This window comes from Lithobates pipiens, unplaced genomic scaffold, assembly GCF_037356315.1.
Source record: "Lithobates pipiens isolate NorthernLeopardFrog02 unplaced genomic scaffold, aLitPip1_a1.2 Scaffold_28, whole genome shotgun sequence".
NCBI classification, from domain to species: Eukaryota; Metazoa; Chordata; class Amphibia; order Anura; family Ranidae; genus Lithobates; species Lithobates pipiens.
The window spans coordinates 12,184,951-12,204,338 of NW_027507789.1; the positions used below are offsets into that span (position 1 = coordinate 12,184,951).

The following is a 19,388-nucleotide window of genomic DNA, read 5'->3' on the forward strand; positions in this document are numbered from 1 at the left end:
TATTGTTCCTTCTACTATAAGGCTGACAGGAGTAGTGACAGCGGCATCACTACTTCTGTCAGCCCAGTGCTGGAAGCTGCAAGGAGAGGAGGAGAGAGCCGGGAGGAGGTGTGGGCTGTGCTCTCTCTCCTCCCCTACCCCTTGCACATAAAGAAGGGGAAGGGGGGGGGCACAATTTGGTATCTTTGCCCTGGGTACTGGATGATCTTGTCCCCGCATTGCACCCACCCATCAAGGCATTGCCCATGATCTGCCTGCATTGCATAGAGAAGCACATGGACGCAGTGAGGACATCACCAAGTCTACAATAAGGTGTATAAAAAAATCGAAAGTCTTTATTTAAAAATGACATTTAGCATGATCGACGAGGGGGGGAATATAAGCAAATTTAAAATTCAGCTTTAATTTTTTTCCAGCTTTGGCGTTCAGACTCCTGATGTCATCGGTACGTTTTGGTAAAGTAGTTACATTGTAGCGCCAGGAACTGTACCGTGGCGTTGAATCCTTCAACATCTCTCTCTCCTCACATAGACAACATACTCTCTATATAACATAGAAATATTTTTGCCAAAATTTTTATTATACACTTTGATAACAAAAATAAATTCAGTTTTAATGATGAATTTACAGCGATGGAGAAAAAAAGATGACACAATCTGCAAACATAAAACACTGACAACAAATCGAAATGAACAGAATCCATTCTCTCTCATAAGATGGACTTTATTTTATTTATCGAAAAAGCCATATAGACCGCCCCTGGGACGCCGTGGCGTTGCATCTTATTTGAGGATTGCTGTTAAAGTGGATCCCCAGACACAATTTTTTTTTTCCAGCTCCGGATAGTGGGGGGGGTGGGGAGGTGTGACCACCAGGAAGTGAAAAAGCTTCCCTTATGGGGGACACAGATAGCAATAAGTAAATTACCCTTCTCCATCCTAAAGGGGGAAAAAAAGAATTGGGGATAGAGTTCTGCTTTAACAAGCTCGGCTTTGTGGGGGTTGCATAGGTTTTCAGTAGGCTGAAAAATATTTGCAACAATGTTAATGGGCCATTTCAACAAAAACTGATTTTCAGATATGGACAGGCACTCGTGACACTGAGCAGTGACACCCCAGCTCTCTTTGTGCTCGTTGTGTATTTTACTAGGGTTCTGCAGGAGTAGTGAGACCAGTAGTATTCCTTATTTGACATAGGAGCATTTTATACTGGGGGGGGGGGGGGGAGAGAATGTGGCCCTTTGCTTTCCTTTGTCGGGCCCTCAGGACACTATTCCTCCCCTTGATACAAGGATCTATTCCTTCTACACCAACAATGGGCATAATGCCTGTCACTGATTCCAACAATAGGACACTATTCATACCACGGACACCAAATGCAGGGCCCTATTCTTGCCACTGACACCAATGATGAACCCTAGTCCTCACAGACAGCCAATGATGGGGCACTACACCTCCCACTGACACCAATGCTGGGGCACTATTCCGCCCACTGACACCAATGCTGGGGCACTATTCCGCCCACTGACACCAATGCTGGGGCACTATTCCGCCCACTGACACCAATGCTGGGGCACTATTCCGCCCACTGACACCAATGCTGGGGCACTATTCCGCCCACTGACACCAATGCTGGGGCACTATTCCGCCCACTGACACCAATGCTGGGGCACTATTCCGCCCACTGACACCAATGCTGGGGCACTATTCCGCCCACTGACACCAATGCTGGGGCACTATTCCTCTCACTGACACCAATGCTGGGGCACTATTCCTCCCACTGACACCAATGCTGGGGCACTATTCCTCCCACTGACACCAATGCTGGGGCACTATTCCTCCCACTGACACCAATGCTGGGGCACTATTCCTCCCACGGACACCAAAGACTGGGCACTATTCCTCCCACTCACACCAATAATGGGACACTATTCCCCCCCATAAATACCAATGATGGGGCACTATTCCTCCCACTCACACCAATAATGGGACACTATTCCTCCCACTGACGCCAATAATGGGACACTATTCCCCCCCCCCCCCCCATAAATACCAATGCCAGGCCATTTTCTACTCACAATGGCCACCGTCCATCCCTTCAAAGTCTGAAGGACAGTAAACTGGCCTTTGATTCATAAGGTTTGGAGACCCCTGATCTAAGCCTCAATGAACTGTTTGACTTCTGAAACTCTGGCTACCATATTTCTTGCTATTGTCAAAATAGATCAATGACAAATAATGGATTGCCAAGGCAACCTGCTGGTGCTCTTTTTGTCTATTTTCCTTGGTGTTCTAAATGGAGGCCAATGCCTCCCACTTTTTGTGGTAGATCTGCCAAGGTTCAGCCATCAACCTCAACCGATGCTCTCCGACTTGGTTGCCAGGCAAGGAATGCGGTGTCATCCGGGGCTATTCTGACCCACATAATAGGGCTACATGTGAATTTACTAATTTAAAATTGCCCTGGGCCACTCACATGAGGACACCAAAAAGAGTGCCTGTGTACAGGGCAGCTTGTTGCTACGATACCTACAGTAGCAGTCGAAACACATGAAAATGATGCGCACCATTGGTTTGTGTTGATGCGGCAGTTCTTGTTGACACCTTTCGGGCGCATTCACTCCATAATACGCGGGTGTTTTTGTGCATTGCCATTAAAGCTGCCATGGTTCCTCTCTTTGTCTCTTATGTCACTAGGCTGCAGTGACCTGGGGGGTGGGAAGGTCAGAACCACAGCGTCCTGTGGGGCACATAGGCATCCAACACTCCCAGAAACCAATATATGCCACAAGCTTGTAAAACATTGAGGTACCATTTTCATGCAACTTTTGAGGGTTAACATTGAAGCCTATGGCCCTCAAGTTGCATGAAAGTTGGATCAAAGTAGTGCATGAACTACTTTAAGTTGCACATGTATGGAAAGTTATTGCAAAACATGGGTCCCATGATGTCCAAAGTCGCATGACAAAGCACACAGATGTGAACGAACCTTTGGTCCAACTTTCATGCAACTTGAGGAACATAGACTATAATTTTAACCCTCAAGAGTTGCATGAAAGCCGTACCTGAACGGTTGACATGCAACTTTGGTGCAAGAGTGGGTCTGACTTTGCAGAGGTGACAAGTCACACCCATCCAAAGTAACAACGAGTGACGTACAAGTGTGATTGGAGCCCAAAAGCAACCCAAGTCCCAAAACGAGATGCAGAACCCAAAAGAAGAGCTTCCACTCCCACATCCAGGAGGCAGGTGCTGGCCAAATACAGCTTGTTCTCTTGTCTCGCATATCAAATGCCCAAGAGATCAACCAGACTCCAATGCTGCCAACATAAATAATACATTATTTTTCCAAAAACACAGAAGATCCTCCAAGGCCCTCCTCTAGCTAACGCATTTCACCACAACAGGGCTTAGTTTGGAACAATAAAGTTTTATTGATGTCATCAGAGTGCAACCAGCTGGGCTTTTCCCAAAGCTAAACAGCTTCTTCTATATCTGAGACCCTAACGGTGAAAATTCCCCTGCAGTAGTTAACACAAGTGCTAAATGCATTGGCCTTTTGTGCACAGTAGTGACTATACAGAAAAGAAAATTTGCTTCTGGCACTCGTGACAAAAAAATATTATTTTTTTTTACATTTTTTTTTACATCATTTTATACATAATTTGTAACAAAAAAATAATTCTCGTGGCAGTGACGTGAGAAAAGCAGCAAACTGATTCTTTTTTTCTTTTCTTTTTTTGCATATTGGCTCAAACAAAACATTGGCGTGACGTAATACTGGCAAAATAACACTGAGTATACAGTCGGGTGGAGCTTTTTGAATCCTGCAACACTCCTAAATAACGATTCCACCCAAAAGTTTTGGACAGGAGGAATTTGGTCAGAAGAATACTTGACCAGTAACCAGTGATGGCTTTGGGTGGACACGTTTTGTAACTCAAAAGATCTCTCTGCATCTGAAAAAAAAAATATCAGTTTTTGGTAGGTCGACCCTTTAACCAGACACAACTGTTTTTTTTACAAGACATTTTTAAATATTTTTTTTTTTATACATTCCGATATGTTTTAAATCCCCACAAATTATATCATGGGGCAATCGTACTGATGTGCATCCACCAATGCAGACTCGGATGATGGTGAAAGATTCTGCAACCTTTTAGGTGTAAAATCTCTTCAAAAGGAAAAATTTGGGGTTGCAATATTTTTAGAAAAATCTATCCACTCCCTTTGGGTTCTATTGATAAACACCTTTTGGGGGGCTTAAAACATATTTTTTAACTGACGCTTGTGGGCCCCCGAAAAACAGTACATGTAACATTGGGGCCATGACATAAACGTTAGGTACCTTCTGCTTTAGGCCGGTATCCAAAAATTTTTGCATTATAGTCTTGATAATGCAGAAAACGTAATAAAGACCCAGCTGGAACAGAAGGAAAGATCAACTTCCTGGGTTCCCCAACCTTCTACCTCACTTACATTTTAACCTCTATCTCATAATTAACTATAAATTCTGTTATCAAACCCACGCATTTCACACATGCCCATCCTGTCCCTGCTTGTGAAATATCCTATCCCTGCACTAGTAAGCTGCCAGTCAGGACTAAAGCCCAACTTGAGCAAAACTATATTTTAGTGTTGTACAGAGTAGGAATGAGTTAGAATGTCTACCTAGTCTATACAGAATATATAGAACTATACACATTTTCGGTCCCTGTGCCACCAGAAAAAGACGGGAGACGCAACAAAAACCTGACGCTTGTTCTAACTTTTCCCCATTCTGATCATTTTATTTTCTCTGCCCTCAACGTCCTGTCTCTCACTGGAAATCTGGCCCAATGGGTTCAATCTTCTCAATAGTGACATAGATGACAACAGAAACCTGCCAATGTCCTACCCCTTAACACTCTTTTTAAAACTTTGCAAGTGTCTGCTTTATGTTGGCCATACAGCCATTTAATTAACGTAGATTAGCAAAATGTACCCATAACTATGTAGTAGGGTGGGTATAAGTGACTGGATATAAATTGAATGAAGGCCCTTTTTGCTACAATGTTATTAATAAATGATGCTAACCATTATAAGAAAGTCTAACCAATCACTGGCCAGCACAAATTGAAAAAAGGGGATGGTAATGGGTTCCCCACACAGCACTCAGATGCCATTGCAGTTGTTCTGTCATATGGAGAAGAGGGTATAGTAATGGGTTTCCCTGCACAACCCTCAGTTTACATTGCAACTGTTTTGTCATATGGAGAAGAGGGGGCAGTAATGGGTTCCCCACACAACCCCCTGATCCCATTGTAGCTGTTATATGGAGAAAAGGGGATGGTAATGGGTCAAACACACAGCCCTCAGATCCTATTGTAGCTTTTTTGTTATAGTTATGCCATGGATACATTTTTGTATTCATTGTCTATTCAGATCACTGATGTCATGCCACATAAAAGGGGTATCATGTTGGCTACTTCACTTGACAGAAATCTTTTCAGATAGGAAGAAAATGAAAAACAGTAGAGGCATCTCATACATGGAATAAAAACCCCTAAGGATATTAACCTTTGCTAACTTTAGGAAGAACTCCAGTAAAGATGCAACTTCAGCATGCTGCATAAAATGTTTTTCAGAATTGATTGGCACTCCTTTAAGTTTTGCTCTGGAGCAGCTTTACAATCACTTGCATTTGCAATTTGTGTTTTGAATATAGATCGCACAATGGTAGCTTGTACATAGCTCCACGTGAACGGTTTCTAAAAAAAAAACCATACTGACGGCAATATGTAGGTTGCCGTTGCGGACCTCTCCTTCTGACTATCCCTGCTGCTGGAGTGTCAAGGCCATCCAAAAACTTCTTAACTTTTTGCATATTTTGTTTTAAGTCAAACTACTAAAGGGAAAAAAAAGCAGCCATCTAGCATTTTCAGAAGAAGACCAGCAGCAGAAGCAGACTCCGTATTTTGCTTTCTACAGGTTCCCTTCAACATCTAATACAGTAATTTCAAAAGCTCAATCATCACTTTTACTGCATCATGTTGCGTCCAAGTTTAGTGATTTCCATGATCATCAAACTTGGACCTAAAGTGATAAAATATTGACTGCTGGTGTTGGTCCTGATTGGAGTTCTCCTTATGTCATCACATCCAACACAACTGATCTCCTATATTGATTCAGCAATCCACATCCACCACACTCTCATCATAGGCCATTCTCTTCTAGGTATATGCAATGCTACTCCATTGTCTGTTAAACCACACTAGGCCCAAAGCAAAGGAAAAGGTCTGTGTTGCCCATAGAAATCCGATCCCAGCCTTTAATTTTCTTGAGCGGGTTAAGAAACTAAACCAAACGTCTCCTCAGTTGCTATGGACAACACAAAGGAGAGATTATTATTTTTTTTTTTACCAGCTAACCATTGAGTCCCCTTTCCCAAACCTTTTATAGATGCCAAGAAGGTTAAGAAAAGGCAGCAAATTTTGGTATCAAATATATAAAAAAAAAAGTTACAATGTTTGATGGTGCAGACTGGAAAGTCCTTATTATACCTCCCAATGGATGGAGAAAAAACACAATTAAGATCGATAAGTTCATCACCAAAGCTGTGATACCATAATCTGACCCAAATATGGGGTTCTGTAAAGGAGGATGGTACCACCAGAACTGTGCTGCCCATAGTAACAAGTTGTCTTCCACCTTTCAGCCTGAACTAGCAGCAAAAAAAGTAGAAGTAGGTTGAAGGTTGCTAGGGGCAGCACATTTCCACCCTGAATAAAGAGGTCCACCCTGTGAAGTGGAGGTTTCCTTGAAGCCTTGAAACCCTGGACAGTATCTACCGGTAATAATTGTTGCTGTTACTTGCGATTAAACTCCCAACCTATATAGATGTATTATTCCCAACATTGGTAAGGTATCAGGCAGTTTCTTAGACAAATGATCTTGATATCAAGTCCAAAACAGGCCCTGTGGTTAATAATCTGATATTCCCATACCATACGGGTATGAGGATCGCCGACCAGCGTTAAGCGTCTAATACTCCAGTTATAATCCTTCTGGATATGCCGTAACTATAGCGGCCATCCGTCTTTCGGGCGAGGTTGCTTTCCATCGCTTGCTGGTCAGACTCAATCTTCAGGCACGGTAATCCTTGGTATAGGCAATGTAGACGGCAAGATATTCTGAGGCAACAGCAATGGCTGCCATGTTCCTCGCTAAGGAGAGTTTTCTTGGTTCAGATCACCTCTTTTTCAGCGTTTCGCTCACTTTTTTTTTTTTTTTTTTTGCACCCAGAAACCTTTGGAATATTTTACATATTTGAAGCAGCAAAATAAAGTTCTAAATCCACGACTGATTGTCTCCAACACAAATTCCATAAAGTTTTTTTGTTTTGTTTTTCTCCTTCATATATATGTATATGCATATATATACACACATACCTTTTTATATATTATATATATATATATATATTTATCTGCTTCTTGAAATTTGAAGAAACAATGGTACATTGGTGCAAGGTTTGTCATCAAACGAAGGATGAAAATCCGGCGATGGGGGCCCGGGATGTAGGGGCGAGGCTGCTGGGTGGGCGGTATATGGGGTTTTGTTGGGTCGGGGCCTGCTGAGGTGTTGGAGTCCGACTGGGTTTGGGTCTGTACAGGCTGCCCTGCTGACTGCTGTTGCTGTTGGGTATGATACAGTGTTCAGAGTCGTCCTCCAGGTCGTTGTCTGTGTAGTTGTAGGCGTGCGCCCGGGATATGCCCTTCTGCTGCCGCCTCCAGGAGTTGTAGTAGGTGGGGTCGCTGATGTAGTGGTTGACGAAGGAATGGCTCTTCTGTTGGTTCTGGTCCACTTCGTATTCGCTGTCGCTGCCCTGTAGCAAAATAAGGGACATGTTAAGGGTTGATGGAGAAATCCAAACATAATGTGCAAAAAAAACTCTACCCTCCGTTAAACCCCATTCAGTGCAGGAATAGGTACAGGGGATTTATATGTGCCACTGAGAGTTAAAATACCATCAGTACATACAATGTGAGGATGCTGGTGTCTAGGAGCTATGCATCTCGCGAGAGACTCGCTTGCTCAGGATCCATGCCATTATTTTTATATATAATATATATATATATATATATTATATAATATATATATTTTATATTTATATTATTTATATATATATATATATATTTTTTTTTTTTTTATGTATATACAGTATCTCACAAAAGTAAGTACACCCCTCACATTTCTGTAAATCTTTTCTTCTATCTTTTTATGTGACAACACTGAAGAAATGACACTTGTCTACAATGTAAAGTAGTGAGTGTACAGCTTGTATAACAGTGTAAATTTGCCGTCCCCTCAAAATAACTTAACACACAGCCATTAATGTCTAAACCGCTGGCAACAAAAGTTGATTTTTATCAAGAATGTTTTTTTGGTACATTTTTTCATTCATCCTTCCATCAATGATGTGAAGTTTGCCAGTACCGTATCCTGAAAACAGCCCCGCCCCCACCATGATGTTCCCACCTCCAAACCTCACTGTTGGTATGGGGGAATTTTGGGGTGATGAGCCATGTGACCTCCTAACATGGTGTGTATTACGGCATCCAAAGAGTTCAGTTTTGGTCTCATCTGACCAGACTATCTTCTCCCCGTATCGCACAGGCTTGTCTAAATGTTGTGCAGCAAACTTGCAAAATGCTTTTTCTTCAGCAATGGAGTCTTGCACGGTGAGCGTCCATACAGGCCATGGCGGGTGAGTTTTCTTTGAAACAATTGTACCTACTAATCCCATGTCTTTCTGAAGCTCTCTAGAAGTGGTCCTTGTTTCTTGGACAACTCTCCTGATAATTCTTTTCACTTCTCTGTCAGAAATCTTGAGAGAATCACCTAGTTGTGGCCGGTTTATGGTGAAATTATGTTCTTTCCACTTCCAGGTTATGGCCCCAACAGTGTTCACTGGAACATTCAGAAGTTTAGTAACCCTTCTGCAACAATTGCCACCAATATGTTTTGCAACAATAAGGTTGCGAAGGTCTTGAGAGAGCTCTTTGCTTTTACCCATCATGAGATGTTTCTTGTGTGACACCTTGGTAATGAGACTCCCTTTTTATAGGCCAGAAGTGGAGACTGAACCAGCTGATATGAATTTTCACGGACAAGGGCCGGGACTGCTTTCTATTTACTGATAGTTTTCAGCTGGCGTCTTGGCAAAAGTGTCTTTTTGCCCCTCCCTTTCTTAAAGCGGGAGTCCGCTGGGAGTTCCGCCTTCTTTTTTTTTTTTAAAGCCAGCAGCTACAAATACAGCAGCTGCTGACTTTTAAAATAAGGACACTTACCCGCCCAGCGTGCCCGCGATGTCGGCACCCGAAGCCGATCTCTCAATCGTCTCTCGGGTGCTGCCGCCGCCATCTTGGGTATGGGAATCAGGAAGTGGAGCCTTTCGGCTTCATTTCCCAGTTCCCTACTGCGCATGCGCGGGTCGCGCTGCGCAATAAGGATGGACCCGCTGCCTCTGGGATCTGTGTGTTTCCCAGCAGGCAGCGGGGGACTTTCGGAAAGGGGCGTAGATCTACGCCCCTTTCCGCAGAGAGCTATCCCGGAAGTGGGTGCAGATACCTGTACTGTACAGGTACCTGCTCCCCCCTCCCCCCTGAAAGGTGCCAATTGTGGCGCCGGAGGGGGGGGGAGGATTCCAATGAGCGGAAGGTCCACTTTAGGGTGGACCTCCGCTTTAATGTGTCCAATACTCTTTTCCTGTATCATTCCATTTTATTACACATAACGTCATTTCTGAACTTATTTGTTTTGGAGTCTTTGTATGGATTGCATGGGTTGCTACCGATGTGGGGGAAATTTTATGCCAATAGCGCCTTTTGGAAATAGATTTACCTAGAAAAATTGTGACATGTGCAATACCAATTTTACCCGCTGTATACACTGTACATTCCCCTTGTTTACACAGAGAGCATCTCCACATACTTCTACAAATCCAGCCAAAACTCTGCTCCAAAGAGCTTACGCTCTAACCCCCACCCCCTCCCCCCATATTCACCCATCAAAAGTATCATTGATTAACCTCTCAGAATGTATATGGAATTATTCACAGCCCAATGAGAAGTTGTTAACATCCTCCGTCCAACCGTGTCCTCAAAATAGCAGAGAATAGGTGTTTCTTTGAAGGCTTTTAGGACAAGGAATGCTTCAAATGTTTTGCCAACCACAAATGCGGCGCGCTGAAGATCACAGCTGTGTTTTCATTGTTTTCAGTCTAAATATTGTTTGATGGCGGCGCCTGGACTAACGAGGAGAGATAAACCTGACACCACCTACCCCGAGCCCGTCACCAGCCAAATTCACCGCAAATCAAACATTGCGTTTTTTACGCGAATGGGGGACCTATAAGGAAAGTAATAAGATTGGTGGCTGACCTCTGCTTCTGAAAATGCTAGGTGCCTGGCCATCATATGGAACCTCTAGCTTCAATATGTTCCCACTGGCTGGATAATGTCCAGACATCTAGAACTTTAAGGAGGTAAAGAAGAGGTCCCAAGACTGGTTTTGTTCAAATATCGGCAGCACATTGGCTTAATAGTTAGCAATTGTACCTCCCAGCGCTGGGGTTTGAATAGTGACACTGTCTGCATGGAGTGTGCGTGCTCTCCCTGTGTTTGAGTGCTTTTCCTCTGAGTACTTCAAAGGCATGCTGGTAGGATAATTGGCTCTTGTCTAAATAGGACTTGGTATGTGTACATGACATAGGGACCTTAACCTGGCCAGAGATGGTCCAAATCTCCACCGATTCAGCAGGAACCAGCCAAGATTCAAACCATGTGTGGGGAGGCTAAATGGACCAAGTTGATTGATCAATCAACTTGAGTATAACTAGCAGGGCTTTTGCTCGGCGGGTGTCCCCCTTTTGAACTGATGGGGCCCGGGCCCAGTACAGGAGGGCCAGTTGTATTGCCTTATTAGTGGCCCTGATAACCAGCCTGCTGGATTCACTTGCAACTATCGCTGCTGTAGCTGCTAGAAATAATCACGGTCTTCTCCCGGTGGGGATGGCTTCCCCCTCCCACCCCCACACCGGGAGCAGTCGATTGCTCAGCAGGAGGGATTCCCTTGACAGCACTGTCTGTGTTAATGGCAGAATCGCACAAACTTTAAAGTTCATCTTCAAGTACGGAAAGGTTTCTTCACAGTTAGAGCTGTGAAAATGTGGAATAGACTCCCTCCAGAGGTGGTTCTGGCCAGCTCAGTAGATTGCTTTAACCACTTCAATACCGGGCACTTGAACACCTTCCTGCCCAGACCAATTTTGAGCTTTCTGCGATGTCGCACTTTGAATGACAATTGCGCAGTCATGCTACACTGTACCCAAATGAAATTTTTATCATTTTTTTACCACAAATAGAGCTTTCTTTTGGTGGTATTTGATCACCTCTGCGGTTTTTATTTTTTGCTAAACAAATAAAAAAAATACCGAAAATTTTGAAAAAAAAAGTTTTTTTTTTGTTTCAGTCTCAAAACTTTGCAAATAAGTAAGTTTTCTCCTTCACTGATGCGCACTGATGGGGTTACACTGATGGGCAATGATAAGACGGCACTGATGGGCACCAATGAAGTGGCACTGATGAGGTGGCATTGATGGACACCGATATGTGGCACTGATAGGCGGCACTGATGGGTGGCACTGATGGGCGACACGGATGGGCACTGATAGGTGGCACAAATTGGCACGGATGGGCATGGATAGGTGGCACAGGTGGGCATGGGTAGGCGGCACAGGTGGGCATGGGTAGGCGGCACAGGTGGGCATGGGTAGGCACTGATAGGTGGCACAGATGGGAACTGATAGGCGGAATTGTATTATAATATATTATACTAATGGATGCCAATCAGTGCCAATCAATAATGCATGCCAATCAGTGATGCCCATTGTGGGCACTGATTGGCATCCATTATGGGCACTGGCATCCATTGTGGCACTGATTGCAATCCCTGGTGGTCTAGGGTGGCATACCTTTGTCCTTGGCATCCCTGGTGGTCTAGTGGCGTCCCTGGTGGTCCAGTGTGGGCATCCTCGGGGGGGCTGTGCTGATAATCGATCAGCACAGACCCCCCCTGTCAGAGGAGCAGCCGATCGGCTCTCCTCTACTCGCGTCTGACAGACGCGAGTGAGGAAAAGCCGATCACCGGCTCTTCCTATTTACACTGTGATCAGCCGTGATTGGACACGGCTGCTCACGTGGTAAAGAGTCTCCGTCTGAGACTCTTTACCGAGATCGTAGTTGCCGGGTGTCAGACTGACACCCCGCAACAACGATCGCCGCGATGTGCGCCCCCGGGGGCGCGCAGCGGCTCATAATCCTGATCACGTCATATGACGTCCGGTCAGGATTATGAAACCACTTTGCCGCCGCCTATTTGCTATAGGGCGGGCGGCAAGTGGTTAAGAAAGGCCTGGATACTTTTCTGAATGTACATAATATAACTGGGTACGAACATAGGAAAAGTTGATCCAGGGAAAATCCGATTGCCTCTTGGGGGATCAGGAAGGAATTTTCAGGAATCCCCTGCTGTAGCAAATTGGAGCATGCTCTGCTGGGGTTTATTTCGCCTTCCTCTGGATCAATTGTGGGCATAAAATTGGGTATATTGGATTGTACGACTATTTTTTATTTTATTTATTTGTTTTTAAGGTTGAACTGGATGGACTTGTGTCTTTTTTCAACCTGACTAAATACGTAACTATGTAACTATGTAACTATGTGTAAAGGCAGGCGTCACAATACTTTTGACAATATAGTGTAAATCCGGTGGCTGCGATTCTGAAAACGACAGTGACTGAGATATTGCAGAACGCAGGCATGTACCTGCACAATGGCTGGCAGCACAAATGCGCCTTCTCTCTGGGCATGGTCGCGGAGAGTCGGGGATTAGTACGGTGTGTGTGTGTGAGCGGGATTCCTTGTTTGACTTGGGGAAGGCGCGGTCTGTTTATCCAGCCGGCTTGTAGAAAATAGTGGCGTTCCCATAGTAATGGCATTTTACTGAAGGCACTAGTAACTCTGAGCAGGCTTGGCACCCATGCCCGCCTCTCGCGCTTGAGAAAACAGGCAGCGCTCTTAATAGGCTCATTCAGTACCAGGTCCATATAAATTGACAAAGGATTTTTTTTTTTCCGAGGGGGGGGGGGCAGGGTGGTACAAAAAGACAAGAGGACATCAGCTGCGTGTAGAGAAAATGAAATGCGCTGCAGATTACCAGTCCTTAAAGAAGACCTTCACCTTTTTTTTATTAAGTGGTTGTAAACCTCGGACATGAAATATGAACATAGCATATTCTTCTATAGCAGTGATCTCCAAACTGCAGCCCAGGGGCCGGATGTGGCCCATTGCTTGCCTTTATCTGGACCTCGGTGCACTATTCCCCCTACTGACACCAATGATGGGGCACTATTCCTCCCACTGACACCAATGATGGGGGCACTATTCCTCCCACTGACACACATGATGGGGGCACTATTCCTCCCACTGACACACATGATGGGGCACTATTCCTCCCACTGACACCAATGATGGGGCACTATTCCTCCCACTGACACCAATGATGGGGCACTATTCCTCCCACTGACACCAATGATGGGGCACTATTTCTCCCACCGACACCAATGATGGGGCACTATTTCTCCCACCGACACCAATGATGGGGCACTATTCCTCCCACTGACACCAATGATGGGGCACTATTCCTCCCACTGACACCCATGATGGGGCACTATTCCTCCCACTGACACCCATGATGGGGCACGATGGGGCACTATTCCTCCCACTGACACCAATGATGGGGCACTATTCCTCCCACTGACACCAATGATGGGGCACTATTCCTCCCACTGACACCAATGATAGGACACCATTCCTCCTAACACCAATGATAGGGCACTATTCCTCCCAACACCAATAATGGGGCACTATCCCTCTCACTGACACCATTGATGGGGCACTATTCCTCCCACTGACACCAATGATGGGGCACTATTCCTCCCACTGATACCAATGATGGGGCACTATTCCTCCCACTGACACCAATGATGGGGCACTATTTCTCCCACTGATACCAATGATGGGGCACTATTCCTCCCACTGACACCAATGATGGGGCACTATTCCTCCCACTGATACCAATGATGGGGCACTATTCCTCCCACTGATACCAATGATGGGGCACTATTCCTCCCACTAATACCAATGATGGGGCACTATTCCTCCCACTGATCCCAATGATGGGGCACTATTCCTCCCACTGATCCCAATGATGGGGCACTATTGCTCCCACTGATCCCAATGATGGGGCACTATTGCTCCCACTGATCCCAATGATGGGGCACTATTGCTCCCACTGATCCCAATGATGGGGCACTATTACTCCCACTGATCCCAATGATGGGGCACTATTACTCCCACTGACGCCAATGACGGGGCACTATTACTCCCACTGACGCCAATGACGGGGCACTAATACTCCCACTGACACCAATGATAGGGCATGATTCCTCCCACTGACACCAATCATGGGGCACTATTCCCCTTACTTGACACCATTAATGGGGCACTATTCCTCCAATTAAAACCAATGGTGGGGCACTGATGCTGGGGCATTTTCTACACCCACCAGCCACAGTCTACCCCCCCCCCCCTTTCATAGTTTGAAGGACAGTAAATTGGCCCTTTGCTTAGAAAGTTTGGAGACCCCTGCTAGTGTGTCTTTCTGCTGCCTCCTTCCTCTGATATCTGCATGAATCACTAATGACAAGTTTTCCTGACACAGAGAGATAAAATGTTGACAAGGGAGGGAGCTCCAGCACACAGCCTGTGATTGTCTCAGCTCTGTTCCTGTGTGGTGTGTGATGGGGTATGTGTCCCTTCCCTCCAATAGGCTCTGTAGAGCTCAGTGAGAGCTGAACTTCAGCTCCCCGCTTTCTGAAAGCTCAGACAAACTCTATAAAGTCTGCCCTCTGAATGAATGTGAAGAGAGGGCTGCAGATAAACATGTACAACTTTATGTAGGAGGAATTGACTTATCATATGGGGCTAGTTACTTCGCTGGAGGAGAGTGCACAGGGATGACCCTATCGAAGGACAGTGACTCCTTCACTATCCAATCACAGTTCTGTTAGGCTTTAACTGCAATGGAGAAAAGTAAGGTCAGGGACTCGGCTCTGGTGACACTGGTGTCTAAATCACAGGACTGGCTGAACAGAAAGAATTGTCCCTTTTAGCAGGTCTGGATTAAATGTGAATTCAGCTCTTTCCCCGCACAGTAAATCTTCCTGTTCTGCAGAGACCGATGAACTTGTGCAATACCAGTCCGTCCTGTTGCTTGTAAATAAGAGCAGATAAGTTCCTTGGAAGGAATGACGGGTCAGAGGTCGGAGTATAATGTTCCTCTCTGAGCCAAGAACACTCGGGAAGTGGCAGCGTCCTCCTATTTATCTTGGCTGAGTCCGCCATCTTTGTACCGACTCACTCTGGGGGTAGGAGGAGCGCCTGGGGCCAAAGCCCTCACTCCTAATGGGATCATGGCAAAAGATTTCTTTAAAGGGTCAATCCACCCAAATGTGGTTTCATAGATATAGATGGAGTCTGTTTGTGTTCCCAGTTCTTCTCCTGTCCACCTTCACCCAGCGCCTCCTCTTACACTTCTCATAATACGAAATCCAGGAGGGATGGTGGGAACCCCTCAGAATGGGCACAGCAGGTGTACAGACCCAGGAACTTGGCACAGAGATGGTGGAAACCTCTCATAATGGGCACAGGTGTACAGACCCAAGAACTCGGCACAGGGATCATGATGGGCACAGCAGGTGTACAGACCCGGGAACTTGGCACAGAAATGGTGGGAACCCCTCATAATGGTCACAGGTGTACAGACCCGGGAACTCGGCACAGGGATGATGGGAACTCCTCATAATGGGCACAGCGAGTGTACAGATCTGGGAGCTCGGCACAGCGATGGTGAGAACCTTCCATAATAGGCACAGCAGGTGTACAGACCCAGGAACTCAGCACAGGGATGGTTGGGACCCCTCATAATAGGCACAGCAGGCGTACAGACCTGGGAACTTGGCACAGAGATGATGGGAACCCCTCAAAATGGGCACAGGTATACATACCCAAGAACTCAGCACAGAGATGGAGGGAACCCCTTATAATGGGCACAGCAGGTGTACAGACCCAGGAACTTGGCACAGAGATGGTGGGAACCCCTCATAATGGGCACAGGTGTACATACCCAAGAACTCGGCACAGGGATGGTGGGAACCCCTCATAATGGGCACAGGTGTACATACCCAAGAACTCAGCACAGGGATGGTGGGAAACTGCCATTCCTCTCCTTGACAGCGAGGTGAGAGGTTGCTAGTTCCTTTGCTCCTGTGCTTCCAGAGACCAGGGGCTAGAGTTACTCCTCTGCCCCAGGAAGGATGCTGGATCCTGGGGAGGACCCTGGCGGGGGCCCCCTGGATAGGCCTCAACCTGCGGAAGATTCTGGGCCTGGCCCAAGGAAGGATGAATCTCTGTCTGCCTTTAGACGGAGGATTGTGGAAACGCTGAAGCGGATTGAGAAGGAAGAGGAGAAGTTGGGAGCTTTGAAAGCTGAATTTAAAAAGAAGAAGCAGATTTGTGCCAAAGTCTTCAGTAAGAAGAGACCGGCTCTAAGGCCTGAATTGAAGGACCTGGAACAAGCTCTGCGGAAGCAGAAGGAATTGGTGAGTTCTCTGAAGGAGAATAGTGGAGCTTTTAAAGAAAAATATAAAAATGAGGAGCGATTTAATCAAATGAGGAAAGGAGCTTCTTCCTGCATGGAGAGCGAGGAGATGGAAGCAGAGAGTGAGAAAGTGGGCCCGGAGGATGAGCCCAGCTGTTCAACATCTCAGACACCTGCTGAGCCCTCAATGGCGGAGGCCTCTGTCCCCTTCCCCCCCCAGCAATGTGGAACATCTGAGCCGGAGGATGAAGGTTCTGACATGCTGCATCTGATCAACAAACTGGAGTCCAGTCCAGATTCAGCTCCCCAGGAAGGTGAGGAGAAGATGGACACCGTTCCCAGCCCTGTGAAAGAAAGTCCTGTGGAGAGAGCAGGTGCAGGTACTGTGTGTGTGCAGGATGGTGGGATCTTTAATAACAATGGGCCTGCTGAGGGTTGTGGTACTGCAGACAGTCAGCCCAGACCCATAGACAATGTACAGCAAGCAATAACATCTGCTAATAACTGTCAGCTTCAGTCTGCAGAGAGGTCCATGGACAATACAGTGACTTTGCCTGGACCAGGCACAGCGGCTATTCCTGTGAATGGTGGAGGTGATGCTGGGAGCAGTAGTACTACAGCTCTCCAGGAGTCTGCAGCAGCCAAGACTGTGACGGCTCCCAGGATTGAAGCTGAGTGTTCGGGGGAGGGGGTGGGTCCTGCTAATCAGAAGACTGCTATCCCAGCTGATTCAGACTCTCTGCCAGCAGGTTTGAATGTATCTGAGGACAAGACTGCAAAAGCTGGAAGAAAAACTTATGCTGGTGTTGCTGCCACAGGATCTGGGAAGGGGGAACAAGCAGGGAAGGAGCATGGGGACGTTTTATCTTTCTCCCTGTTTAAAAGGAGGAATGTTGTACAATTGAAATGGGAAGGCGATGGAAACCCCCCACATAGGAGGGTGGTGGTGGATAAAATCCTGCAGATGGGGTTTAGGCCTGCGGATATCTTCGCCCTGATCAGTCCGGCAGGTTCCTATGAATATGATTTGTCCTTTATCCGTCCCGAGTCTCTGGACATATTTTGGGAGAAGTTTGAACACGTGTGTAGGGGCCTGCCGGACTGGAAAGGGCTCATCCCCAAACTTATATCCCGCCAGCCCCTCATTAAGATGGTGACAATACTTGTGCGCAATGAATCTATACCCCAAGGGGATCTGACTGTATGGTTGAGGAGGTATGGGGACGTCCTGAGCCCCCTGAGAAAGATTTTGGACGATCGGGGAATATGGACAGGGGGATGGTCTGTGCAGCTGAAACTAAAGGTTATTGATAATGTCGTCCAGCATCTGCCATCCTCAGCTTTCCTGGGGAGGGACAGGCTGACCATCTTCTACCCGGGCCAGCCAAAGCTCTGCAATAAATGTGGAGATAAAGGGCATCTTGCATCCTCCTGTCCAGTGATGAAGTGCTCCCTGTGTCAGGGTATAGGACATTTGGCAAAGGATTGTAACATTATAAGATGTAATCTGTGCAATGCAGTGGGACATCCTTATAGTCAGTGTCCTGAGGCAATGCACAATAAGCCTGAGCTCATGAGGGAGTTTTTCCGTCTGGACATGGAGGATGCACAGAGCTCATCAGCTGGAGGGCCTGTGATTCCATCGGAGTCTGTGCCCATACCCAATGTGTCTCCCCAGTCTGTGCCAATACCCAATGTGTCTGTGTCTCCCCAGTCTGTGCCCATACCCAATGGGTCCGTGTCTCCCCAGTCTGTGGTTCCCCAGTCTGTGCCAGTACCCAATGTGTCTGTGTCCTCCCAGTCTGTGCCAGTACCCAATGTGTCTGTGTCCGCCCAGCCTGTATGTAAAGTTTCAGTTGCCAAGAATGTGTCCAATCCTTCTGTTTCCAATCCTTCTGTGTCTTCTAAAATTGCAGAGGCAGCAAGAGGTGCTGAGGCTGGTGCATCAGGTGTGGTGCCAGTCCCCCTCCCCCGACGCTGCAGGGTTCCTATTGCAGATCGTGGGGGCCAGAGGAGTGGGGAAAATAGTGGGGAGGCTGGCCTGGTGGTAGATAAGGGAAGGGAGAGTGGGGGGGAGGGGGTTGAAGGGGAGGATAGGTGTGGGGAGGCTGGTTGTGGTTTATCCAAAGATGATATGGAGTGGTTGGAGGATAGGAGGAGGAGGGGCAAAAGAAGGAAAAAAAGGGGTTCAGTTCCCTTAAATCCTGTAGTTTTGCCTTTGGAAAATAAGTTTAAGGTCCTGTCGGACGATGATGATGATGATGATTGGGACTCGTTCAGTTCAGCGTCCTCCATGGATGATGAGTGCCAGGGCGCAACAAAGCGTGCTGGTTCTCCAGGCAGAGGGAGTAGTCAGGCTAAGAAACGTCTGCCTCAATTACCCTAATGGCAGTTCCCACTCCGATAAAAGTGGCAACCATTAATGTTGCCAGCTTGAGATCAGTAAGCGCTCGTCATATGGCCTTATTTTTGCTCAGCGAGTTTGATGCTGACATTTTGTTTTTACAAGAGACCCATCTGAGTAGTCTGGCTGATATACATCTGGCAAAGAAGGAGTGGAGACGTGGTCCCTCATTTTGGTCTCTTGCGGCCGAGCCTTACAGCGGGGTTGCAGTCCTTTTTTCTGGT

General features: G+C 46.5%; 1 protein-coding gene across 4 annotated transcripts in view; it reads right to left on the reverse strand.

Moving 5' to 3' along the window:
• Positions 1 to 315: 315 nt before the first annotated feature.
• The window catches only part of SDK2 (sidekick cell adhesion molecule 2), an 876,954-nt gene continuing 857,881 nt past the window's right edge, over positions 316 to 19,388 (reverse strand). For all 4 annotated transcript variants that reach the window (XM_077458690.1, XM_077458687.1, XM_077458688.1 and 1 more), the window contains one exon: positions 316 to 7,863. In XM_077458690.1, the coding sequence (XP_077314816.1) occupies positions 7,516 to 7,863 (348 nt within the window). In that variant the 3' untranslated portion in view covers positions 316 to 7,515. The remainder of the gene's footprint in view (positions 7,864 to 19,388) is intronic.